The following is a 27,904-nucleotide window of genomic DNA, read 5'->3' as shown; positions in this document are numbered from 1 at the left end:
TTCATTGCATTGAAGCATATGTACATTCTAAGAAATCTTTTTTTACCTTCAGCCATGGCATCTTTTGCTAAATTGATAACTACATGTTTGCTCTCCCTAATCTTATTTGCATATGCTTTTAATCTGTTATAGTCATCTAAAAAGCTTCCTTGCAATTGCTGAAGTGTCATCCTCTTGGCCCTTTTCAATATGGATTTATGTACATTCAATGAAAATTGATTTTTCAAATCTAGTTTCATATCCTTTATCTTGTACTTGGGGTTATTCTGCACCTTACTCCTGAAATATTCAGCTATAGTTTTTGTTTTGGCTCTAGGATTCTCAAATGCATCTTCACAGTTGTGCTCTGTCTTCAATGTTTTTATCTTAAAGCCAGTACCCTTCTTATCTTCAGAGATGAGGCATACAAAAGGGCAACCTACTACACATCTGTACCTTACTCTTATTTTATCACTTTTTCTAAGCTTCAAAGGTTTGTAATTTGCAATAGCATAGAAGTTCATGACTTTTTTTGCCTCTTCCAAGTCCTTAAATGTCATAGACTTATCAAGCTCTTTGTAGTGACTAAGCTTATCATTAACTTCTTTACCCTTTTGCATCCTAAGTGACTCTAATTCTTCAAAATCATATTCACTAGCATCTGAACCATAATCTGAACTTTTATCACTATCCGATTCACAATCAGTACCTAATTCACACTGATATTGACCTGAAATTGGCTCTTCGTGGTCCCCCATATTGAAATATCTATAATATAGACACAGAAGAAAACATAGAGTGACCGCATGAATAATTTAATAATTTTGACAATAAAATATTAAACATACAATAAATTACTGCATATAATATAGTGAAAGCAATAAAGCACACACTTTAAGAGATAAAGCACACGTCTATACATGTTTTGTCGATTTCAACAGTGGAAAGCAAGAGAAAAAACAGTCTTTAAGAAGAAATGCACATGGTTCTGTCGATTTCAACAACCCAACCCTACCACACTATAATAAAATATGTGAAAAGGACACTTGCAGCCAAAGGCAATATACGTCTAGGACACAAATTGACACCACATAAGGAAACAACAAAGATACCAAACAAAAAGAGTACCAGACCCACATGTAAACACTATACACTAGAAGACAGGTAAAAAATACCAAAACATGACAGAACCCTAGAAAATTACAAAAAAATAAAGTGAAGTTCGACACAAAAACCCAATAAATAGAAGGGAAAATTACATGAATATCTTCAGATGATCTTCAATTTGAGTTGTTAAACCTTGCTCTATCGTATCATCCCCTCACCTCTCAAATCGCCATGGAAGAATGAACATGGAAGAACTTAGATTTTTGTTTGGAAATGGGGCTTGGACCTTCTGCCTTCCCGTTTTTGTTTGGAATCCGCTTATTTGGATTCAGAGCTTTATGTTGAACAGCTTATGTGGATGCCATGTCATGGATTATGTGGATGCCATGTAGGATACAAAATGCTGATGGAAGGAGTTGTTAGGTTGAAGGGCATTAGTGGGCCCATTGTGCTAACAGGGAGGATTTTTTTGGCCCAGTTTACTAACGGAGGACATAAGTGAGCTATATACCATAGTTTAAAGATATTTTTGGACCCTTTCCGTTAAAAAAATAATCTTTTTAGATCTCTTATGTTTAAAAGACAGATCTCTTACGTGCAAAAGTAAATCTCATGTGTGTAAAAAAAGTAGTTTCATAAAATTTAAAATGTATTTGCAAAGAGCCAAAAAATCAATTGAGCCCTTTTTCCCCCAAATTTCATTTACAATGACTATAGATTTTATCTCCTTTTTTTGTTTTTTCTCTCCTTCTTTTTCCTTTTCCTTTTATTAGGGGAATATCAAATCTTTTACCCCCACTTACAAGCTGCAACACGCACTGAAAACCAAGGAAATATTGATATTACAGTGCTGAGTGTGCCTCTCCAACTTGTTGGACGTGTCAAAAACTCAAATATCTCCCGAGTTTCTGGACCTTCAATTTTCCAAACAGTGCGTAAAGTCCAATCTAACTTCTATTTTCCCTTTTTTTCTGTTCGTTCATACTTCGCACAGTCTTCTTTGCTCATTCAGCTGAAAATCTAGAAATTCCATCAAGTAAAAACCTCGCATTTTCACAATTCTACAAAAATCAATTCATAATCCTCGATTTTTTTTATTTTGAAGTTGGAGATTTTTTTTATTAGTTTAAAATTTATTTGCAGATAACAGAAAGTGAGAATTGAAGATGAGGCTATTGAAAGTGGCGACGTGTAATTTGAATCAATGGGCTATGGATTTCGACTGTAATTTGAAGCACATTAAGGAATCTATAGCCGAGGCTAAAGCTGCGGGAGCTAAGATCAGACTAGGACCCGAGCTTGAAATCACTGGATATGGTTGTGAAGATCATTTTTTGGAACTCGATACTGTTGCTCATGCGTAAGCTTCGAATTTCACAATTCGTTTTTAAGTTATATAAATTGACAGTGTTAATATCAGTGTAGTTTGACATGTTATAGCATGTTAAATGCCAGTTATTCTCTATCAATGCTGTTAAATAGGTTACTTTAATTATCTTATAAACATTTTATTGTGCTTGTGATAACGTTGGAAGATGATCTGGAAGTAACCTGGTTGTTTATGTCAATGCATAAAACTTAAACTCAAATAGGATATAATTGAGCAATGGCCAGTTGATCAAATTTCAACAAGTTTTCTTGTGAATAAAGCACTTCAAACTTCAATATTCAGGTCTTTCTCCAATAGTCAAAGAAAGACAAAACCAAATAAATAACCTCAATTAGTTTGCAGTATTTGGATTAGAAGTCAGATATCCTTTGCTTGAGTCTCAGTGAACAGAATACTAAATTTAACCTCTGTGAGGACTTACTCGCCCTCACCTACTCTGTCTAATTAAGCGGTCTTCTTTAGCAATTTAGACGGCGTAGATGAGGTGAATCGCACAATTCAACAACATCTGTTCCATACATATAAATCTCATTAAGAGCTTTGTGCATTGGAAAATATGCAGAAGATAATTGGCGCGTCGAATTAATTTTGGCACAGTAGAATATGGATTAACTTTACTCTTTTTCCCGATTAGAATTGCGAAATACGAAAAAGATATGGAAAATCTTGCAGTATAGATATTTCGTACTAATACTGACATGACATGACATGACACGACATAACATAAAATTAGCTTAGGCACTATACATGATCAAGTAAGGTTGTTACCATTGGTTTCACACATACTAAGTGTTCCATTTTTATATGCCAGGTTTATCTTCTGTAAAAATGACATGCTTTGGGTGCATAAATTTTTTTTTCTAGCAGGTGTTACGACACTTCAACGTACAAGTAACATCAAATTAGCAGTTAGATACTGGCTAAAATAGACATGACTTGTTTTGGAGATAGATGAAGGATGTGCTATGTCAAGATATCTATCTTCTCTCTCCTTTTCCTCTTTATTGCTTTGCACATGTGAATATTTGATGTTCTTGTCAATGTAATGAATATTGATAATATGCTAGTGTTTCCTTTGAGATGAAATTCAGTTTATTTTGCCTTCCCAGATAACGAAACCAGCAAGTCAATTATCATTATTGAAGTACATGTTGATGTTTAAAGAAACACTTGCTGATAAAGTGGCATCAGAAAAAGTAGAGAGTAGCTGACATTAGATTATTGTCTTGAGCTTTTTTCCCCTTTGTAACATTTTCATGAACGTTCAGGTGGGATTGCTTAAAAGAACTACTGTTAGGAGATTGGACTGATGGCATATTATGTAGCTTCGGTATGCCTGTTATCAAAGATTCAGAACGTTACAATTGTCAAGTGTTGTGCCTAAACAGAAAAATAATCATGATAAGGCCAAAGATGTGGCTAGCAAATGATGGCAACTACAGAGAACTCCGGTGGTTTACAGCGTGGAAACAAAAAGAGCATCTTGAGGACTTCCATCTCCCAAGTGAAATTTCATATGCTTTATCTCAGACAACAGTACCTTTCGGTTATGGCTATGTCCAGTTTCTAGACACGTGTGTAACTGCACCAGCAGTCCTTATATATTTCTTTTGCTTTTCTGCCTCTCTTTTAAAGTTTACCTTAATTGTTTCATCAGCTAGAGTATAGAACTCACCTAGGTTGGAAATAATGCTTCAGCATCCGCAAAATTTCAGCCCCATTTCATAGAGATTACTGATTTTGGTGTCCATCATTCTTTGTGGTTCCGTGGTGGTTGAGAAACTGCTACTTAACTATGTTTAATCTCGGTTAGACACTTATATGATTTGCTTATTAACGATGGCATAAATTGAAGGTTTTAAGTACTCGACATTAACTTTTGACTTGTTGTATGAAACTTCTATTTTTGTTAAAAACAAGAAGTGAAAGCACCAAATTCTTGATTGAGATGTGTTTGTCTAAGAAAGAAAAATTAGATAAGAGAAACAAAAATGAAAATTTTCTTCCTAGCCTAAATGCCTCCTTGTGGCCACATATCACGGGGGATCTCTATTTGCTTAGAACACACAATGCTGAACTTAACGCAGTCAAACAAATTATGCATGTGTAGTAATAATAATTTGCAGCTTATTGACTTTACCCACCGTTTTATATGGTTTTGAGTCTTGTTTCAATGTTGCCTTCAGAGCTGTTGCAGCTGAAGTTTGTGAGGAACTTTTTACTCCTCTACCTCCTCACGCTGAGCTTGCATTGAATGGTGTTGAAGTGTTCATGAATGCCAGTGGAAGTCATCATCAATTACGTAAGCTTGATCTTCGCCTTCGCGCCTTTATAAGTGCCACACATACTCGAGGGGGAGTTTACATGTACAGTAATCACCAAGGATGTGATGGTGGCCGTCTCTATTATGGTAGGAAGCTTGCTTTCTGTCCTCTAATAATCTACCATATTAGTAATCTAATCTGTATTTCTTAGCTCAGGTGAAATGAAGATAATAGTATTTATATACTCACTCTGGTAACCTTTTTGTAGCAGTTCCATTATGAGTGTGTATTCATTGTTGATTACCTCTGGCAGATGGATGTTCTTGTGTTGTTGTAAACGGAGATATGGTAGCGCAAGGTTCACAATTTTCCCCGAAGGATGTAGAAATGGTTTTTGCTCAAATAGATCTTGATGCGGTATGCTTGAATCTTGAACTCAATATTTGAAAATGTTGCTATATAATATCCTCGTCTTTTTCCTCATTAGCGAGTTGATGAGAAGATACTTAAGTCTTTTGTGGGCTACCGAACTAGGGCCAACAAGTTGGTTCAGATTATGCTTAAATATTGTTCCGACTCAACTTCAGGATTTGCATGTATGAATTGCTCATCCATGCTTTTTCTTACTGATTCCACATTGTTCATAGCTCAATCCATTTTTTGGTTTCCTTTAAATTTTGATATGTCTACTAAGCAATAGCCAAAACTTATATGTAGAGGTTGTTTGATTGAAAGAAATAACATGATGCAGTGGTAGGAACTTCCGCATATTTTGCATTTTGTAGGCGAGTAAAATCCCTAATGGTTGTTAGCTACCCATTTAGTCAAGTGATAACGGTTCTTCTCCTTTTCTACCAGGTTGCGAGCCTTAGATCATCTGTCAGTAGCTTTCAAGAGCAAGCGAGTTGTAAAGCTAAAGTTTCCAAAGTATTTGTGCCGTACAAGCTTTGCCAATCTTTTAACCTCCAAATGTCACTTTCAAGTCCACTGAAGGTAAGTCGTTGTATAAGGTCAATGGTGGCCAAAACCAACCTATGTTTGTAATGACTAGTGCCTTGTACTTTTCCTTGTTTAAGCAGCTCTGCTGAGTTAAAACTTTATGCGCAAACTCCTTTCCCCTTTTTTATAGACAGATTTTGTTTTACTCTTAATCACAAAATGCTGTTCTGAAGGTCTTCCACATGGTCTTTATCTAATTTGTGAAGATATTAGTGGAAGAACTTTATGGTTTCCATTTTAGGAGCCATTAACTTATGTGTTGACGAGAAATAGGTTATCTCTATATGAGTAATGAATTATTCCTACTTCATCTCTCTTACTCCTCTTGCCCTATCTGACAGGACGGGGTGGAGGCACGAAATTTTCTGATCTTTTCCATTTTCCTGTCAATCTTAGATCACTGGATTCTAACAGTTGCCAGGCTATCAATTTGAAGTCTATACCACAATATTTCAAATGCTTGAAAGATATCCACCTTGGCCAAATCAAACCGGGTTCATCCCATCTGCTGGAATATTCTAGTCTTTCTTGTTAAAGCTCCATCTGCAGCTGTTTCTTAAATGTGTCAAAGCTCCTAATGTTTCAGCTTTATATATGCTAAATTTAGTTCGATCTTCTTTAGAATTCTACTGCATCTTAAGGCAGTTGTTTTGAGTGTAATGTCTGGTGGATTTTCCGTTGCTTAATTAAGTTTGCTTAGTCAATTGCTTTGTGTTTCCAGATTAAATATCACTCTCCGGAGGAGGAAATAGCCCTTGGTCCTGCTTGCTGGCTATGGGATTATCTAAGAAGAAGTGGTGCATCTGGTTTTCTGCTTCCACTTTCTGGTGGTGCTGATAGTTCCTCCGTTGCTGCTATAGTTGGTTCAATGTGCCAGCTTGTAGTAAAAGGTTTATTGAAACCTTCTAAACATCGTCTTGTTGGGTTCTATCTATTTTCTTGTATTTGTAGCTAATGTTTGACAATCGTATTGTTGTCATGTACATAGGTTCCGTCTTAGTTTCTGAGTAAATAAAGATAAGGCAGTCATTGTAATTCCCTACAGCCGCCTGAATCTTAATTAGTTTCCTACATGAACCAAAAGCCTCCTTCATGGAGAAATGATAGATAATTGTTGGTGCTGTTTGATTACTCAAATTATCTGATCTCTGGTGAATTATTCTTGAGAAAACATGAGTAGTGTGGAGCTTTGCTTTGTTAAAATTTATGAGTTACTAAAGAATGACCATTTGCTCATATTTTTAGGATTTAACTTTTCATGGAGTAGCTGAACTAAAAATTCTACAGCATGACCAGATTTAGGGGGATCCTTGATTTGTCACTTTTCTTTGTCAAAGTTTCTGCTGCACATCAGCTATTTTCTATTTATAATGTTCTAGAGCTGGCAAGCATTTTGTATGAGTATGGTCTTATTATTGTGCATGTTCTGCAATACATTGGATGTGTCTTCATTTATGTTATGCTGACTAATAAATTGCATCATGCTGGTTGGATTGTCTACTTCATTGTTAAAGGTCAAAGTAAATAGCATGACCAGCATGTTGAAGATAAGCAGACTATTCCTGAGCTTTATTTTCTATTCACTAAGTTTTCTATAGTTTGATCACCAGTGATGTCAATGCAGAAATTGCAAATGGCGACGAACAGGTAAAAGCTGATGCCATTCGAATTGGCCATTACACTGATGATCAGTTTCCAACGGATAGCAAAGAATTTGCTAAACGCATTTTTTACACTGTTTTTATGGGATCTGAAAATAGGTGAGAACATCAGCTAAGTGCCATCATTTGGTCCATTCAGGTTTTCTCTTCTGATTTATGTTTATTCTCTAGTTACAATTGAATTCCAAGTAATAATTTACTCCTTTAAAGTTGCTTTGCTAATTGGCAACTGGCAAATGGTTCTTTTTCTTTTTTTGGGGGGGCTGGCATTGGGCAGCATATTTCTGGTCCAGAACTGACAGCCCTTTTGGTAATCTTAACAAAATGTAGAAAATTTGAACTTGCAAAGATGAGAATTTGGTCATCATGAAATGTTGGGTGGACTCACTGTTGTGCTACTGCCTGCTTAACCAAAGCTGATACCCCTCCTCATGAATTCTAGTCAACCCTGCTTAAATTTCGTTTTTAAATGACATTTATTTATTCTCTAATATCAGGGGAATCATTAGCAGTCTGAGAAGTGAATATTCCCATTCAGTCTAATGACACCTTTGATCTGAACGTTAAGGGTTTAAATTTTGCATGTGTTTAGTTTTATGGTGGATGAGATGAAATTAGAGAGAAAATGATCATCTCCAACCGTAAGCTGATAATCTGATATAAGATTTCAGGCCTTTTCTATTGATTTATAGATGTCACCTTCAATGGAGAACTCCTATGGGCTTCTTCTCTCTTCTGGAGAATACTAACATGGTGTTCTTTTCAGAACTCTATCTTTGACAAAGATTTATTTGAATTGATTATTGAGCCAAACTAGTAATGTTGATAGTGTATGCGTGTGACAGTTCAGAAGCCACAACAACTCGGGCAAAGGTGTTGGCCGATGAGATAGGATCATGGCATCTTAATGTTAGCATCGATGGAGTGGTCTCTTCGCTGATCTCTCTGTTTCAAACACTCACTGGAAAGCGTCCACGCTACAAGGTAGAATAGTTTGAAGTAAATTTTACCATTATCTGATTATTTGCTTTTATGTATTCAGTTTATGTGGGATCTGAAACCCATACCGTCATGTTGGTTGGCCAACTAAGTTGGTTGGATTAAGAGGAGTCATTTCTGAAATAAAGACCAAGTTATTGCTTCATACTGTAATGTTGACCTGATTCTTTATTCGCAGGTAGATGGGGGATCAAACATTGAAAATTTAGGGTTGCAAAACATTCAAGCTCGAGTCCGAATGGTCTTGGCATTCATGTTAGCATCTCTGCTGCCATGGGTCCATAATAAACCTGGTTTTTATCTGGTTTTGGGTAGCTCTAATGTGGATGAAGGGTTGCGTGGTTACTTAACAAAGGTAGAAGAAACTTCGCTGTTTCAAACGTGGTTCTATCAACTGCAGTTATCCTAAAATAGATTTCAGTCAGCCAGGGATTTTCGAGGCATCTACTGCTGTTTGAATTGGTTTTGATTGATAACTCTCTATCTCTACCTTATTGAAAACAAAAGAAGTAATAACTCTCTATCTCTGCAGTATGACTGTAGTTCAGCAGATATAAACCCAATTGGAAGTATCAGTAAGATGGATCTTCGAACATTTCTGAAATGGGCTGCCATTCATCTTGGTTACTCATCTCTGGCAGAGATTGAAGCTGCACCGCCCACTGCTGAGCTGGAGCCTATACGCTCAAATTACAGTCAGGTATCTGATTGAACATACTGCCAATTTCAGTTTAAGATGCTTTTTCTAGTGCTGCCGGTGATTATTGTTTCCTTTTCTAGTATTTTCTCATCCTTCAATCTGGAAAATTGTCATGTACTTCTGATTGGATGCCGGGGGGTAGGGGTGGAGTTGGGAGGGAGTGGGGTGGCGGCGGCTTTGGTCTGAGGGGGGTCTGGCCTCACTTAGCAGATTTCTCGGAGTCACCCTGTCACACCTCCTTTTTACCTACACCCCTGCGAGAAAGGTGTATATAAGGGAGTTTTTTCCAACTTAAAGTGACAATCGAAACGAGATTATTTTATTTAAAATCAGAGTCGCCACTTGGGATAATTTATGGTGTCCCAAGTCACCGGTTCAAATCCCGAATCGAGGAAAAGATTGACTCCGTATTACAGTCCGCGAACCAGAAATCCGGGTAAGGAATTCTGTTAACCCGGGAGAAGGTGTTAGGCATTCCCGAGTTCCGTGGTTCTAGCACGGTCGCTCAACTGTTATATTCGGCTTAATTATCTGATTTTAAACAATTATGAACCTATGTGCAGATTTTAGTTTTAACCACTTCTATTCAATTTTAAAGAAAATTGCAACGTTATTAAAACACGTTTCGAACCACGTCACATAAATGCACCCGTGGTTTTTGACATATTTTAACATCGTTGAGATTTGGATTTGGGTCACATATATGCGCACCCGAGTTTAGGAAGGTAGATTGTTAAAACAACGCTCCTAAAGCAACTACGCGTTTACAATTTTGCGAGGGCCATGGAAGTTCATGGCGCCCCTCAATTTCTAAGGACAAAATATTAGTTAAATGAGAGTCGTGCATTTAAGATTTTTCGTTTGGCACGGCGCATCTCATTTCCAATTTTAAAAGGGGATTCAAACTAATTCTCGGAGGGCCGTAAACTATTTGCATTGTCTAATACGGCTCACCTCCCAACTATTTAAAGAAAGCTTAATTATCCAAACACTAATGGGCGACGATTCTACTATGGTTCAAACTAACAAAAGTACGTTTTCTTTTAGAGAAAAGAGGCTGATGGTTCGAAATTAATATTTGGGCCTAGCATGAGGCCCAACAGCCTACCGACGTGAGGTTGCTCCAGGTGACAATTAGCACCAGTCCAGTCCAGGCCCAAGAGGCCAGGCCCAAAATGGAAAGGACCTGCCATACAGTCCAGTTCAAGTCCATACATAGCACAAATCGTCAAATTTTGGCATTCGAATTTACAGATCAAGTTGATTTGCGAAAATCCAACAGTTAATGATTGAAAATCCACAATTGAACCATTCCTAATACTAATACATTACTCAAATCACATGCCATCATCAACATGATTTCAGCAAAATATAATTGATAACATAGACTTAACCTTGTCCAACTCCAAACATGGTAACTAAGACAATTAATAGACCAATTCCGTGAAACCTTTAACATTAAACATCACAGATTCTTTCTAATAACATGCATACACCTATTTGCATACACTGATGTACTAAGTGTAAGGTAATCCAACCAACCCTCAAAGATGACAACCTCAGGAGCCCTTAAATGGATATCATTTGAGCAAAGTTATTGACTCTTCAAGTAGATCCAACACACAAATACATCTAAGTTAATAAGGAAAATGGTTTCAGTACATAAACGAGTGAGCCAAGCAATAGTATATCATGCCATCAGACCTCTAATACAAAGCTAAAATTTCAGTTGAATATACTTGAAATGACTGAAGTAGAATGAAAGTCCAGTTTTACGATTACAACAACTACATGGCTTTCCTTGAAATTATGCTAAGTTCAATTAAAACTGCAAACAAGCTGATTAATAAACATCAACCACAATAAAACTACTCAAATCAGACTTTAAAAGGAGCTGAAATCTGGACATTAAAACCCACTTTTCATTCAACATTCATATCTCCATTGCAATGATTCGAAAGTGTACCTGGAGATTGAGAAGAAACCAAGAAGTAAGGAATCAGTAGTCTAACAACGGTAGAACAACAACAGAAATCACCTCCATGTCCAATAGAACAGTAATAGCTTCAAACCAGTTTTCTATTTCGGCAATAAGATCACAATTTCCAAGAGTTCTAAACCACACAAGAATCAGAAATCTAAGAACATGAGCACGCTTTTTCTTTTCATTTTTTTTTTACCAATAATGCAAAAAAAGTTCAGAATTTTTATCAGAAAGCTCAGCCGTCTGAATTTTGTGATTTTTCCAATCTTTGTTAATGACAAACGGTATGGGATAATTTCAAGATTGTACTGAAAATGGCAGGCGAAGGCTTGGGCCAAATCGTCCCTTGTGTACCACCTGCTGTGATCTTGTCTGCTATACTATTCTAATGCCGATCCACTCAGACTTTGGCTGAAATATGCCATCAACAATTCATCTCTTCTGCCTGCTCCTCTTATTTTGCTACAAAATCCTCTTAAGTGTGCTATTGGGTCACCATGCCCGTCGTACAAATCAAACTTGGGCATTTTGAACCCTGCTGGTAACTAAACATCTGGGAACAAACATAAATCTTTATAGGCCACACTTACTTGACCTCCCAACCCCCTCATATCTCTGAATGATTGTTATAAGCTTTTGACCTTTCTGATCATCTCCTCATGTTCAGGATTTTTGGGTGGCTTCTCGGTTTCTGCCGGGAGATCAAGATGAGGGGTGTAAGAATATGGTTCCGGGACTTTGAAGGTGGGTTCAGGGGATAATACTGGTTGTCGTGAGTCTGGAACAGAGGTTCACTGGAAGATCGGTGTAATGTAGCAGGTGGAGGTGCCATAAAAACATGAGTGATCGGTGGAGGAGGGTGCGTGACTTGTCTGGGTGGTGAAGCTTGAGATGTATGGGAAGTGGTGTCGTGGCATTGTTGGTAGAGGGGAAAGGCCGGAGGTGAGTTCACAGTGGGAGTTCCTGGGGTTGAGCCAATGGTGGAATATAAGCAGGGTTGGCGGGATAAACCGGTGGTGGATGCCCCTTTGCCCAGGCTCGGTACATTTCAGCCATTTGCTGCTTTAACTTATACATCTCTTCCTTCATCGCATTAACATCCAATTCTTCCGCCTCTTTTGACGGGTCAACAATACTTGCCTCCAATTCTCGGTTGGCCATGTTCAGCTTGTCTTTTGATCGGGTGTTGTATAAATGAGTTGTCAGAATGCCAATCAACTAACCACCTGCCTGAACTCAATACATCAACAACAACATTGCTAGCGGTTAGGGCTTTAACAGATTGGTAGCCGCGCATTTGGGGGATGAATGCACCTAAGCAGTTAACCGTTTCTATTATGCATTTGATCGGATGCTTGCGTCATCCCGACTTTTCCTTTTTCTTCTTTTTTTCTTTTCGTCTTTTCACTCTTGCCCTTGCTTTCTCTTTGTTTTTATCCTCTTATTGCCCTCTTGATTTGCTATTGCTTCTTTCTCTTGATTTCCTTATTTTTCTCTCTTTTCTTTTCTTTTTCTCTCTTGTTTTTCCTCTCCTTTTCGTTTCCTCTCTTTTTATCACTCTTTTTCTTTTGGTTATGGTCGAATCCTATGGAGATTGCCTATGTATCATGACCCCGCATGAATCAGACCGAGCGTAGTTCTGGGAGATAAGTGTGAAAGTAAATAATAAAACATTTTTGGGATTTTCGATTTTCATAAAAGCAAATGCTTTGATTACAAAGACTCAAAACTAACAGACTCCAAAAGAAACTAACAGACTCTGATGAAAAGACGAAATACAAACTCCAAAAATAAACTATCATACTCCAACAAAAGAAAATACAGACTCAACAACAACTGACAGACTCCAGCAGAAAGAAAATACAAACTCAAAACAATTGACAGACTCTAACGGAAAAGGAAATACAGACTCAAATGAAAACATCATGAATACATTAATGCTCCTGGTGCCCGCGGGACATCATTCGATCTCGCCGCGAGCCTATATGCAAGATCCCTTTGAAGTCGATCCAAGTCACTCATTATCTGTTTAACAAATGTCATCACTGCCTCGAAGAAGGCGGTGCGAGTCATATCCTCACAGGCTTGGCACTTCACGACAATGTAATCGGAGATGGTTCTAATTCTTTCTCTTATGACACCTTTTTCTTGCAACAATCGCCCGATCTGCTGGGCCCTGGCTTCCAAAGTTTGCTCGGCCACTTGATTCTGCTCCTGAAGTTGTTGCAAATCTATTTCTAATTGTGACAATGCTATATAACAATGCTCTCTTTCAACCTTGAAGTCTTTCGCATGTTTGATCATTTTGTTTTCCGTGGCGATGACCCTTTTCTTTAATCTCGCGACCTCATTATCGTATTTTTCTTTCAACTGCTTAACCAGGCGTGCTCGTTCATCTGCGTTTTTAGCCAATTGCTTTTGACCCTTGGCTAGTTCACTTTCTGCTTTGTTCAAATAAAATAATCTCGTTTCGATTGTCACTATAAGTTGGAAAAAACTCCCTTATATACACCCTTCTCGCGGGGGTGTAGGAATCAAAGGAGGTGTGACAGACTCAAAACAACAATTGAGCTGTCACACCTCCTTTTTACCTACACCCCCGCGAGAAGGGTGTATATAAGGGAGTTTTTTCCAACTTAAAGTGACAATCGAAACGGGATTATTTTATTTAAAATCAGAGTCGTCACTTGGGATAATTTATGGTGTTACCGGTTCAAATCCCGAATCGAGGAAAAGATTGACTTTGTATTACAGTCCGCGAGCCAGAAATCCGGGTAAGGAATTCTGTTAACCCGGGAGAAGGTGTTAGGCATTCCCGAGTTCCGTGGTTCTAGCACGGTCGCTCAACTATTATATTCGGCTTAATTATCTGATTTTAAACAATTATGAACCTATGTGCAGATTTTAGTTTTAACCACTTCTATTCAATTTTAAAGAAAATTGCAACCGTTATTAAAACACGTTTCGAACCACGTCACATAAATGCACCCGTGGTTTTTGACATATTTTAACATCGTTGAGATTTGGATTTGGGACACATATATGCGCACCCGAGTTTAGGAAGGTAGATTGTTAAAACAACGCTCCTAAAGCAACTACGCGTTTACAATTTTGCGAGGGCCATGGAAGTTCAACTAAATGGCGCGCCTCAATTTCTAAGGACAAAATATTAGTTAAATGAGAGTCGTGCATTTAAGATTTTTCGTTTGGCACGGCGCATCTCATTTCCAATTTTAAAAGGGGATTCAAACTAATTCTCGGAGGGCCGTAAACTATTTGCATTGTCTAATACGGCTCACCTCCCAACTATTTAAAGAAAGCTTAATTATCCAAACACTAATGGGCGACGATTCTACTATGGTTCAAACTAACAAAAGTACGTTTTCTTTTAGAGAAAAGAGGCTGATGGTTCGAAATTAATATTTGGGCCTAGCATGAGGCCCAACAGCCTACCGACGTGAGGTTGCTCCAGGTGACAATTAGCACCAGTCCAGTCCAGGCCCAAGAGGCCAGGCCCAAAATGGAAAGGACCTGCCATACAGTCCAGTTCAAGTCCATACATAGCACAAATCGTCAAATTTTGGCATTCGAATTTACAGATCAAGTTGATTTGCGAAAATCCAACAGTTAATGATTGAAAATCCACAATTGAACCATTCCTAATACTAATACATTACTCAAATCACATGCCATCATCAACATGATTTCAGCAAAATATAATTGATAACATAGACTTAACCTTGTCCAACTCCAAACATGGTAACTAAGACAATTAATAGACCAATGCCGTGAAACCTTTAGCATTAAACATCACAGATTCTTTCTACTAACATGCATACACCTATTTACATACACTGATGTACTAAGTGTAAGGTAATCCAATCAACCCTCAAAGATGACACACCCCTTCACAAATTCATCTTTGACTAAATAGTTTCCTGATAGCTTTTGCAATGAAAGTTCAGTGACTTCTCCGTTAGCTATAGCTTTTTGCATTGAAAGTTCAGTGACTTCTCTGTTAGCTATATGCATATAGTGTAATATGAAGAAGTGATTAAGCACAACTAAAAGGTCTTACTTTACACTATCTGTCAAACAGCTGGATGAAGTAGATATGGGTATGACGTATGATGAACTTTCAGTGTATGGAAGATTGCGTAAAATTTTCCGCTGTGGACCCGTATCAATGTTCAAGGTTTGTCCTCTTCGTTCTGTTAGCCATTATGGCTTCAGACTTGCTGTGGGATCATTTTTCTAATGTCTAAATTCCATAGTCTTTGATAAATTACTGAATGATCTTATTGCAGAATTTGTGTTACAAATGGGGTACAAAGTTGACGCCTGCAGAGGTGGCTGACAAAGTGAAATACTTCTTTAAATATTATTCCATCAATAGACACAAGATGACTGTACTAACCCCTTCATATCATGCCGAGGTACTTCACTTTTGTGTTTCATGGATCCTTTACTTGCTTTGAAGTGTCTAACTCTGTTATAGGTACTTCTCAGGTTTCTTTTAAAGTACATACAAAATAAGAAAAAAGCATACAAATGCCCATATGGGGAAACTTATACATACCCGTATCAGATACTTACTCGTTCCTGTATCCATGTCAGTTAAATCCAGATAGCCAGAGCCGGTAGAAAGGATCAAAACATTGTAATGTTTTTGTTCTGTGAGTTTCATTAGAGAAGCATCATCATCATCTACACATTGGAGCGGTCGGCTATATGAATCCTCACGGGTTATATCGCTCCATTTAAGCTCATCTTAGACTGATATTATACAAAGTAAAGTAAAAATAAAAAGTACTATAAATTCGATATGTTTTCTAATTGCGTATAAATCATGTATGACATCGTTGTTCCATTAGTGATGCATATAACGTTTTTCGTCTTGCAGAGTTATTCGCCCGAGGACAATAGGTTTGATTTGCGCCAGTTCTTGTACAATGTCAGATGGCCTTATCAATTTCGCAAGATTGACGAACTTGTGAATGAGCTTGATGGTGATAGAGTTGCTATTACAAAATCAACTGAGGGGGAAAAGGTCAATGTTACGGCTGATGGTGGGATGGGTGTTGTGGCAGCAGGCTCGGGTGATCCGAGGGCTGGCTTCTAATTCTTGCTGAGGTTTTCCATTGGTATTTGTTCTATGCACAAAGCTTTTTTCATGTAACATTTGATCTTCGTGCATATTTCGTGGATTATGAGAACTTGTGATAGAAAACCTTCTAGCAGCTTTTCATTTTGAAGTTTTATATTTGCCATGAGTGCTTTGAGTCTTCTGAAGGTTTATATTAGTAATTCATACAATTCAGGCTTTCAAAGTTTTTGCTCTCGACGATCTCGCTAGAACTCAACTAGGACTGCAAGAAATGAGCAATACATAAAGAAATCTAACCCAGCATGGAAACACAAATAGAATTTGAAGGTAACTGGCACCACCAACAATAAAATATGAACTGCTTTTAGGGAGCTTAGACTATCAATCAAGCATAATGCATTGCGTCTTAGGAGCCAAAAATATAGTTGTGAGTAGTGTCAAAATGGTTAAAAGAAAACAGTTATTCACTCATATTATCTATTAAAATTAAAATATGGGTTGGATAATGAACTTTTTAAAAACGGGTTGAATATGGATAAGAATTATATTATCCACTTTGAAAATAGATAACCAATCGGTTTAATTTTATATTTGTAAAGCCTCAAATTGGGGGTTCCTCAAATTTAGGAGACTGCGAATCCTCTCCGAAGTGATCATATTTAAGAAGCCATAGATAATATGGATATTCATATTATCCGTCGGTCAACCCAATTTTTTATCCTTATTAAATATAGGTGGTCGGATAATTTATCCATTTTTGCATTCTATTTTCGACTCGTTTATATCTGACCCGATCTGTCAGTTTGCTACCCTACTTGTGAGGGCAGCAATAAGTATGCTCCAATCACCCAACTGATCGATAAAGGTTCAAGAGGCACATCATCAAAAGAATAAATGAGTGGAAGAGAACAAATTGGGGAGAAATTCAAAAATAGTCAGATTTACAAGTGGTCATTAAAAAAATAGCCATAATTTCAAAAGTAATCGAAATTTAGACACTTTTCATGTAAAGATAAATTTGAACGAAAACGCTATTCAAAATCCGGAAAATACTCTAGTATAATATACTGGAATTCCAGTATAATAGTATAATATACTGGAGTTCCAGCATAAGTATACTGGAGTTCCAGTATATATACTGGTCCAGCATAATATGCTGGAAGTTCATATACAGGTGCTCCAATCTCCAGTATATTATGCTGGAACTTTCCGTGTGTTGGAGTTCCAGCATAATATGCTGGAAGTTCATACACAGGTGCACCGATCTCCAGTATATTATGATGGAATTTTCTATATTGCAGCAAAATAGTAGCTATTTTTCAATGACTTTGCAAACACTGGCTATTTTGAATGACCAGTCTAAAAACTGGCTAGCCCGTGCTATTTTTACAACAAATTGTAAAAAGAAAGTATAGCCCAAATCAAGAGAGAACAACCTTCTGCACTAATTGGTTGGAAACAGAAAACAAAATTCATGTAAAAATCATAATGCATGTCAAAATCAGGTGCAATTACACATGCACATAAAATTTGTAGCAAGAAATTATTCAAAAGAATTGTAAACTATATATGCTCCAAATTGTCATCACCAACAGAAATTCAATAAATAAAGAAAGATGCTCAGTAAAAGTACACGCGTCTGTTTAATTCTCAAAAGAATGATGTCCATTTACCCTTTAATAAAAAAAATATATTATATACACAATATATATATATATATGCGCATGTATTCTTTGCTTAAATTTATTTGACGTCCTACTAACAGAGAGATACTTGTAACGTGCAATTAGAGGTGGCAAAATAGTTAAAAGAAAACAGTTATTCATCCATATTATCCATTAAAAAATAGGTTGGATAATGAACTTTTAAAAACGGGTCGAATATGGATAAGAACCATATTATCCACTTAAAAAATGATTAACCAAATGGATAACCAATGGATAACTAATGTGTTTAACTTTTACATTTGTAAAGCCTCAAATTGGGGGTTCCTCTAGTTTGGGAGACTAAGAATTCTCCCATAAGTGATCATATTCAAGAAATCATGGATAATATGCCGCCGGATAACCTATATTTAAACGGCTCAAATACGATTCGGGTCGGATAATTTATCCATTTTTTGAATTATCCGTTTTCGACCCTCTCATATCCGACCCGACCCGCTCGTTTGTCACCCTACGTGCAGCTTACATATCCAGCTATGTTCTTGAGTTTGTAAACACTATTAAAAGAAAATTTTGATACGTGAAATAACCACAAATTAGACAAGGATTATCAAGGGTTATTGTTTTTAAGTGTATGTTCAACTTGCAAGAGTTAAATGCCAATCATCCAAGGATATGCAAGGGTTATTGTTTTATAAGTGTATCTGCGTATGTACTATAACTTAATTAAGAGTTACGTTTATCTTGATTCGTTATCCAATTTGCCCTGTGGTGGAGTTTAAGGCTTAACAATAGTTAATTTGGTACCTATAAAAAAGGGGCTGACTTTGAGCTAGCTCAGACACACTGTTATAAAAATAATAATAAAATGGTGTTTGGAAGGAATTAAATTGGGAAATAAGTTCAACGCATCTAATATTTAAAATGGATAATCATACACTAAACAAAATGTCAAGAGTTCTATTTAACAGATTTAAGTAACATACAAGTAGTTCACCAAGAAGGGAAACATTGTTCCACGAAAATCTTCACCTATAAAAAACTAAGCGAACTCGTGCTTTAACAATTGACAAAACTTGCACTAACCACCTCAACCTATTCTATATCCTCATTTCATGCATCTTTTCAGCAGTGTCAATGGAGATTTTTCAGAATAGCTTACAGCTCATCATGGCCGTCTTCTTCTTCTTCCGATGAACCACCACCTGGGGCTCCACCTGATCTTTGATAAACAGCTGTGATAATTGGGTTGCAGATTGCCTCTACCTCCTTAAGCTTCTCTTCGTAATCCTCTTTCTCGGCGCTTTGGTTGTCGTCTAGCCATTCGAGGGCTTCTTTTGTTGCTGTTTCAATCTTCTCCTTCTCATCAGACTCCAGCTTGTCAGCTAGCTTGTCCTTGTCGTTGATCTGGTTTTTCATGTTGTACACGTAGGTTTCAAGACTGTTACGGGCATCAATTCTCTCCTTCACCTTCTTGTCTTCCTCGGCAAACTCTTCTGCTTCACGAACCATACGCTCAATCTCTTCTTGGCTTAAGCGGCCCTTGTCGTTTGTAATGGTAATCTTCTCGGATTTACCAGTGCCCTTGTCTTCTGCTTTGACATTCAAGATACCATTGGCATCAACTTCAAATGTCACCTCAATTTGTGGGGTTCCCCTGTTCAAAACAATGTCAAAAATCCAATTCAGATACCAATAGGTTTCCAAAATGTAATGTACAATAACTAGAAGAAGAAATGTAACAGACCTTGGAGCCGGGGCAATTCCTGTCAGATCAAACTTTCCAAGCAGCCTACAGTCCTTAGTAAGACTCCTTTCACCTTCAAAAACCTGTCATCAACAGTGAGAATTGAAACATACTAGAGGACAAATTAAAGAATATTTCTAAAACTGTGAGCTAATTACGATTGCACAAACTTGAAGCAAAGCAATACCTGAATGGAGACGGTGGTCTGCTGGTCTTGGTAAGTGGTGAAGACTTGGGACTTCTTGGTTGGGATGACGGTGTTCCTAGGAATCAATTTGGTCATGACACCACCAACAGTTTCAATACCAAGGGTGAGAGGAGCGACATCCAGGAGAAGAATATCTGCACATAAGAAACATGCGACAATCAATCACTAAAAGCTGCTAACACATCATAAACAACACCGAAAAGCAAATTATGACAAGAAAACTAATTAGATCATGTACCTTTAGTTTCATCTCCACCCTCTCCACTAAGGATACCACCTTGAACAGCAGCACCATAAGCAACTGCCTCATCAGGATTTACACCCTTGTTGGGCTCCTTCCCGTCAAAATAGTCCTTCAGGAGCTGTTGCACTTTAGGAATTCTGGTGCTTCCACCAACAAGAACTATCTCATCAATCTGGTTCTTCTCTAACCCAGCATCTTCCATAGCCTTCTTCACGGGTCCCATTGTCTTTCTGAAGAGATCATTGTTCAACTCCTCAAAGCGAGCACGGGTCAATGGTTCAGAGAAATCAGTACCATCAAATAGTGATTCAATCTCAACCCGGACTTGGTGCTGGCTACTCAGGGCTCTCTTGGCACGCTCAGCTTCTCTCCTTAGCTTTCCAAGAGCTCTGTTATCCTTGCTGATGTCCTTACCATGCTTCTTCTTAATCAACTTGATGAAGTACTCCATAATCCTTTGATCAAAGTCCTCACCTGCAACAAAATATGGAGCCTTCAGAACAAAATCTAAGAAGGATTATCTCATAGGATGAAAGTTATCAAGCTTCCTCATCGACTTGAAGTATGCGAATCTATTCCATTTTCCAATACGCAGTGTCAAAACCCAAATCAGACCTCAGCTATCATAACAGATTCCAAAAAATTGACACACTAATGTGCAATCAGTAATAAAATCAATTTTATTCATTAAGGTTAAGTTGTGAGCCCATCAAACACTACAATCAGGACATCCTAACAGCCCTATGGTTAACAGTGGTGTTCTTGGTAATAAAAGTGTAGACCGTAGTATATCTCAAATTTCAATTGTTAGATATCTAAAGATCCTTACCTCCAAGATGGGTGTCACCGTTGGTAGAAAGAACCTCAAACACTCCATTATCAATGGTCAGAATACTGACATCAAATGTCCCGCCACCAAGGTCAAAGACAAGAATGTTCTTCTCACCACCTTTCTTGTCCAGTCCATAGGCGATGGCTGCAGCTGTTGGCTCGTTAATAATTCTAGCAACATTTAATCCAGCAATAACGCCAGCATCCTTTGTTGCCTGTCTTTGTGCATCATTGAAATATGCTGCAGAGAGAAAAGAGAGTAACACTCAGTCATGAAGGAAAAAAAGAAAACCAAAAATTGAGCAGTGGGAACTTGATTACAACATACCAGGAACAGTAACCACAGCATCCTTAATTTTCTTCCCAAGGAATGCTTCAGCTGTCTCCTTCATTTTTGTCAAAATCATGGCACTGATTTCCTCAGGACTAAATACCTTAGTTTCTCCATCCTTGATTTTGACTTGTATGTAGGGCTTACTATCCTTGTTTACAATCTTGTATGGGACCAGCTTCATATCCCTCTGTACTTCCTTGTCCTCAAACCTGAAATTATGGTAAAGTATCTCTAAGCATAATAAAGAGACAATCATATGAAAACATATGAAACTAATTGAAAATTGACCATTACTTTCTTCCAATAAGCCTCTTAACATCAAAGATAGTCCTTTCAGGGTTGACAGCTGCCTGGTTCTTTGCAGCCTCACCAATCAACCTCTCACTATCAGTGAATCCAACCCATGATGGTGTAATACGGTTTCCTTGGTCATTAGCTATAATCTCAACGTGACCATTCTTGTAAACACCGACACAAGAATAGGTTGTCCCAAGGTCAATTCCAATAACTGTTCCAAGTTTGGTAGCCTCCTCTTTTGCAATGGAAAGTGCAGAAAGACATCCTGTTTCAGGGTAAAGTAAGATCATAAATGACACTCGTTAGACTCAGTAAGTCATATTTGAAACACATTAGATAACACAGCAGAAGGAATATATGTATGCATGTGTGTGTGTGTACTATCTATCGATCAACCAATCAACTATGCCTCGTTCGTAAATCAATCACAAATTAGTTTGGTTTAGCTATATATATCATTTGTACCTATTCCACTCAACTCGGGTCCATACATGCTATTCAGTAGAAATAAAGGGCCATACAACTTTGATAAGCTAACAACATAAACCAACAGCTTTTTAGCATATTTAAAGTTTCATTCAGCTAAATAAAAAGTGTCAAGTATAAGTATCCATAGGGATCTGACAACAACCCTTACAAATGTGCATCCATATCCACAGGCCATATATTCATCCCAAGACAGTAGCATTCCATCAAGTATAAATTTGAAATACCTATAGTAAAAAAGTTGTTTTGCTAGTAAAGTTCAGGGATATGTGCAATTTGAACGTGACAGTAGTAACTCAAATTGGATACATGGACTATACACACATAATACATACACGCGTACACTAAGTACAAACATCGTATATCAGCATCTAATTACATGATGTTACTCTACAATATTTATTACTCAAAAAGAAGACGTAGTATCATAAGAAGTTATCTAAATATTTATTCCTTATGACGGTAGCACCCGAGCCAACTTACGAATACCTCAGCTATTTTTCAGTAAAATTAATTTGGCTTACGAATACCTCAGCTATTCTACTTGGTACCTGCTAGGCACCTCAAACTATTCTACCTAGTGCCTGCTAGTTCAGCGCCGATACCGGTAACTTTGCTCATGGGAAGAAATCATTTGGTGTCCATATTTAAAAAGAGTATAGCACCTAAACCTCTAGTTTCATTCCGAGTGCAACATTGTTTCCACTTAATAAAAACCACGAACATCAGAAATTCTCAATTAAACTTTAAATCTATCAATCTACCGTGCCTCAATCCATCATAACACATGAAACCTTGACGATTCTATTCCAGTACTAACTCAATTTCTATTAAACTTAAATCAACGAAAAAAAATAAGCCATAAAAATCCTCAAACAGATCCGAAATTGCAAAAAAACTATCATCAGATCCAGAATTACCCATCAAACATGCAAATCTACTAACACATACATTATACATAAAAGCTAACAGATCTAGTCTACTACATTTCACCATTACATTAAACATAACAAAACAAGCTTAAATTTTTTTTAAAATAAACAAAAAATAAAAACAGATCTACGAGCAAATCGAAACGGCGAATTTACCGAATAGGACGATCGCTAGCACGACGAGAGAACTTCCTCGCCTCAAATAGCCAGCCATGGCTTTTAACCGTATCAACGTACAATACACTCTGCTATATGTACAACACAATGTGTTCGTTAAATATGTATGTATATTATGACCCGTTGCAAGTCCTCAGTTGTGAAGGCTTGAAGAAATGACGTGAAAATTTGGTGATGGAGGATTTTATACTGTGAGGAACTGAAGAGAAAGTGGAGCTTTGGGCTTTCGATCGATAGCCGAAAGTCTCGCTTCAACGAGTGAAATGAAACATGTCATTGTTGATGACGTGGACCAATAGGAAGTGGAGGATGAACTTGTTGCGCCAATGACGATTGATTTTGTGTTGGGATGATCTAGGCCGTTAATTTCTTTTCTTGGAACGTGGCTCAGTTAGGTTATTTTGATTGATTGGATTTATTTCATATATTTGTGTAATAGGCCTCCACTTCCGACCTCCAATATGATGGTAAGCAACCTCCACTTCCAACCAAGAGGTTGTGAGTTCGAGTCTCCCAAGAGCAAGGTGGGAAGTTTTTGGAGGGCCGGATATCAGGATTTCTATTTGGAAACAGCCTCTCTATCTCAGGTTAGTGGTAAGGCCTGCGTTGTTGTTGTATTTGTGTAATAGGCCTTTATCATATCATACTATATTATAAGCGGGAAGTCGTTTAATGTAAAGTTAATTTATTAAAATATCCTTCAAAAGTTAAATGACTAATTTACCCTCTATCTAAAAGTAAAATTACCTCTCATTAAATGATTAATTTGAGCTACTTAACGTTAGGTTAATACTTAAATGGAAGAGCTTTTTATCTTCTATAACTACTCCCAACATTTTGATATGTTTAGTATGCCGTGTAGCCTTTTAAGCTTACCTTCTCTTATTAATTCCCATTGATCAATTCTTTTTCTCATTCCTTTTTAGAAATTTCACTGCAGTTCTTAGAGTCTCTTCAAATTGTTAAAGCCCCTTTGAATCATTTCTCTCATAGATACAATTTTTTTGGTTCTTTATCTTTCGAGTGTCTCCCATTTCGGATTGACAAGAGGTTTGATAGTAGGCTATATAATTGATATTTACATCTTAATATGACCATACTTTGTTGTTGTTTTATAGATAAATTGCCAACAAAATGCTCTAAATACTGTTCTTTTGTTTAGCAGTGAATATTATATGAGAGGAAGCAACATGGAGTGTTTTGGAGGCTATAATGTGAAGAAAAACGTCAACTCGAGAAGTACCCGAACACAAAGAAGCATAAATGGCCTGGGCAAGAAGGCCACCGCGACCGCGGTGTCAAGGTTCCGTTTCAAGTTCAGCAAGTTAGTTTCTTTTTCAATTAGTTAAAGATTCAATTTTATGTGATTTTTTCAGAACTTTTGCTAATGGGCGAAAGTATTTGTATTGTTTTTAGGTATTTTGGAGAAAGATGTTGGAAGAATTCATCACCGGTAGTTTAGTATATATTATCTGTTTGTCTCTTCTTTTTCTTTCTTTCTGCTTTGGCTTTAATTCCTTCTGTTAGATTTTTAGTTTTATTCTTTTTGTTTGTTACGTATTTTTCGTATTTGGGATTTTGCGTATTTTTTGACTTACTTAAATGAATGAATTGAAAATCGCTTTGTGAATTTTTGCAAATTGGTTCTTAGATTTGTATATTCTGCTTTTGAATGTTTTAAGATTATTGAGAAAATTAGGGTTGAGATTGAAGAGTTTGGTGCCAAATATTGGTAATAATCATTTTTCTTTTACTCTTATTATTATTATTTCGATTTTGTCTTTGGGTTTGGTAGGAGTGAAATGTTAAGGGGTGGGGTTGGGATTGAACCATCCTAAAGCAAAGTTGGTAAATAGTATATTGTAGAAATATTATTAATTTTTGACATGTTCAAGCTTTAGACTAATAAAAAAATATCTAATTATTGTAACTTCTAATCAATTGATTGTCATGGGGTTTCCTTTTGATAAAACTAAGGTCAATCAACGATAACCAATATTTTTTTGTTAGGGAATTTTCATAAAGCACCATCTTTTAAGTCTAATTAGCCATTTATAGATACTCTTTGCTATATTACGTGTTATAAATACCTTTTATGTTTTTATACAATGTATTTTATGTATTTAAGTTGTTGTATTCATTAATACAACCAAAAAAATAGGCGTAAAAACTGGAATTACAGCTAAGTTTGACATGTATTTAGCTGTATTCAAGCGGCATTAACGTTAAATACAGAAGGTTAAACTGGTTAAAAACGGAAGGAAATCAAATCACATGATATTCTCCTAATTTAACTCCACGAACTAAGGAAATCAGATCACATGATATTCTCCTAATTTAACTCCACGAACTAAGGAAATCAAATCACATGATATTCTCCTAATTTAACTCAACGAACTAAAACGATCCCTCATTAATCTGTATTTGAAAGATACATAATAAAGATTATAGCTGAATAAAGAGAAATACATATGAATAATACAGTTGAATAGAACTGTATACAGTTGAATACAACAAAATACAACTTAATTCATCTGAATAAAACACTTGAATACAACAAAATACAAATGAATACAGCTGAATAAAACTCTTGAATGTAACAAAATACAACTAACTTCTGCTGAATAAAATAGTTAAATACAATTGATTAAAACTGAATACAAGAGAATACACATAACTTTTTAATACATCTAAAATATATGAATTAATGCTACTGAATACATGTGAATACAACTGAAATATACATTCGAATACAACTGAATACAAATAGACGATTTGGGCGATCTAGAGAGAGAAACAGCCTGATGGCTTGGCCGGCCGGCGGCCAGCCATCATCTGCCCAACCTCCTACAACAACTACAAACAATCTCCAACCCTCAAATCCCACAAACGAAGCCATGCATTACGTAAAAGCTATGAACCCTACTTCAACGACCACTGCCAAGCAGACTCGAGCCGCTACAGTTGAACCAATTGCTCTTCGTCTATCAAAATCAACGAACTAAACTTACCCTAGGCGATTGTAATGGAGTGATAATGAGGAGAACTAGAGAATTTGGGTGGGAGGAGAGGTATGAATCGTGGGTTGAGGGAGAAAGAGTAAAGTGTATGCAAAAAGAGAGAGAACGTGATTAGTCAATTTTACTGTGATTATGTGAGAGAAAAGACTAAAAAAGAGAGAGAGAAATATTATTTAGCATATATAGTGCCTTAAATATAGGATGTAACTATAATTAGATATTTGGCTATAAAGTATAAAAGGTATCTATAGGATGTAATATTTTAAAATGGTATTTATTTAAAATAAATAGGGTACTAAGGTTTTCTATAGGGTGTAAAAATTCCTTTTTCTTAAGAGCAGAAAAGCCCAATAGTATAAAAGTTAAATTATTAAAAGTCCTTGAGATTATTAATTTTCAGGAATTACACTTTATTTGCATTAATATTTTCGAGTGGAAGAAGCTAAAAGATATTATTCAAATCCGCCATAACTGTGATATTTCTCATATTAAAGATATTAAAATTCCATCTTCTTAGATTGTGCAAGCTTGCAACGTTAAAGCTTGACTTTTCATGTTGTTTCCTTGTAGAAGTAGGTCATAAAATGAATAAAATAACGTTACGAACAATATGAATACGAGTTAGTACATTACACTATTTTGTCTCAACTTCTAAATCAAACAAAAGGTAAGGATAATTCATTTTTGAGTTGGGAATGGGCAGGGCAAGAAAGTAACAATCATATCCGATATTAGACAATTTTATTTTTTTCTTTAATTTTTGTTTACAACTCAAAAATACTTTTCATTAATATCTACGCAATTTTATAATGTAGTCATTCTAATAGACATGTTCATCAATTTCGACTTGCACTTTTCTACTTCAAATTTTTTATTGTTACACTACAATATGATTTTTATAGTTTGCGCTATTTGACACGAAATGCACGTGCAACGCACGTGTTCAGAAACTAGTAATAATATTAAAGGGAAAAGGGTCAAAATTACTTTAAACTATGCAAAATGAGACAGATACCTCAATTAATAATTGAGGTTAAACATACCCTTGTCGTTATTAAAACGGGTCAATTTTACCCTTATCCTTAAATCAAGTGCTTTCGGTGTTTTGTGTAGTAAGAGATACCATCAAAACTTAAAGGTAAGTTTTACATAATGATGGTCAGACCGACTATGTTGTATGAGTCTGAGTGTTGCCATTCAAGAGCAAACATGTCTAGAAGATGAAGGTAGCAGAGTTGAGGATGTTGAGATGGATACAATGGCACACCGGGTTAGATAGGATTAAGAATGAAGTTATTCGCGACAATATATATGTGGCCCCTATTAAAGACATGATACGGGAAGCGGGACTTAGATGATTAGGACATGTGAGGAGGACAAGCACAAATGCCCCGGTGAGGAGGTGTGAAAGGTAGGGGTGTCAATGGATATTCGAAAACCGACTAAACCGACCGAACTGTACCGCACCGAACCGAACCGATTTTTAGGTTTCTTTTTAAGAAATCGTAGGTTTTTATATAAATCTATAATTGCACCGATAATTAGGGTAGATTTTTTATTTTATAAAAATACCGAACCGTACTGAATAAATTTTATATGTGGAAAATATATTTATTTAGTAACTTTAAAAATAATAATGCATTAAATTCTCTTTGGGCCTTGGAATTATGAAAATTATTACAAGCCAACAAGTAATTAAATTCAAAATACTAATTCCTAAAACCTATTATGCTACTTCTACTTAAACTAAGTATTTCAAGTATCTTTATTAGCA

At 36.6% G+C, this 27,904-nt stretch overlaps 2 protein-coding genes and 1 long non-coding RNA gene across 5 annotated transcripts; 2 read left to right on the top strand and 1 right to left on the bottom strand.

Annotated features, from left to right (window-relative positions):
• The first annotated feature begins 1,927 nt into the window (after positions 1-1,927).
• On the top strand, positions 1,928-16,356 carry LOC104222526 (glutamine-dependent NAD(+) synthetase). Of its 3 annotated transcripts, none has more exons than XM_070152996.1 (14): positions 1,928-2,017; positions 2,230-2,446; positions 3,745-4,050; positions 4,663-4,886; positions 5,054-5,157; positions 5,599-5,733; positions 6,461-6,629; positions 7,364-7,499; positions 8,246-8,384; positions 8,578-8,754; positions 8,932-9,099; positions 15,183-15,278; positions 15,391-15,519; positions 15,987-16,356. In XM_070152996.1, exons 2-14 carry the CDS (start codon positions 2,253-2,255, stop codon positions 16,203-16,205), a joined length of 2,196 nt encoding a protein of 731 aa, XP_070009097.1. In that variant the 5' UTR covers positions 1,928-2,017; positions 2,230-2,252; the 3' UTR covers positions 16,206-16,356. The 3 variants fall into 3 exon arrangements, with proteins under 3 accessions (XP_070009097.1, XP_070009096.1, XP_070009098.1); XM_070152995.1 differs by having other exon boundaries at positions 1,958-2,122; XM_070152997.1 differs by lacking the exon at positions 15,987-16,356 and adding an exon at positions 15,701-15,808 and having other exon boundaries at positions 1,958-2,122.
• A 2,438-nt stretch (positions 16,357-18,794) lies between these two features.
• Positions 18,795-23,349, bottom strand: LOC104248209 (luminal-binding protein). Its single transcript, XM_009804425.2, has 8 exons — positions 23,090-23,349; positions 21,513-21,780; positions 21,213-21,427; positions 20,883-21,125; positions 20,048-20,527; positions 19,789-19,943; positions 19,602-19,684; positions 18,795-19,511 (listed from the first exon to the last, which is right to left on the bottom strand). The coding sequence occupies exons 1-8, from the start codon at positions 23,145-23,147 to the stop codon at positions 19,013-19,015; spliced, it is 2,001 nt and encodes a 666-aa protein (XP_009802727.1). The 5' UTR covers positions 23,148-23,349; the 3' UTR covers positions 18,795-19,012.
• A 572-nt stretch (positions 23,350-23,921) lies between these two features.
• Positions 23,922-24,740, top strand: LOC104248208 (uncharacterized). Its single transcript, XR_716408.2, has 3 exons — positions 23,922-24,160; positions 24,276-24,434; positions 24,527-24,740. It is a non-coding gene; the product is annotated as an uncharacterized lncRNA (long non-coding RNA).
• Positions 24,741-27,904: the final 3,164 nt, after the last annotated feature.

Source organism: Nicotiana sylvestris, chromosome 8, assembly GCF_000393655.2.
Source record: "Nicotiana sylvestris chromosome 8, ASM39365v2, whole genome shotgun sequence".
Lineage (NCBI taxonomy): Eukaryota > Viridiplantae > Streptophyta > Magnoliopsida > Solanales > Solanaceae > Nicotiana > Nicotiana sylvestris.
The sequence above is the reverse complement of the archived record's forward strand: the minus strand, read 5'-3'. Positions and strand labels throughout refer to the sequence as shown.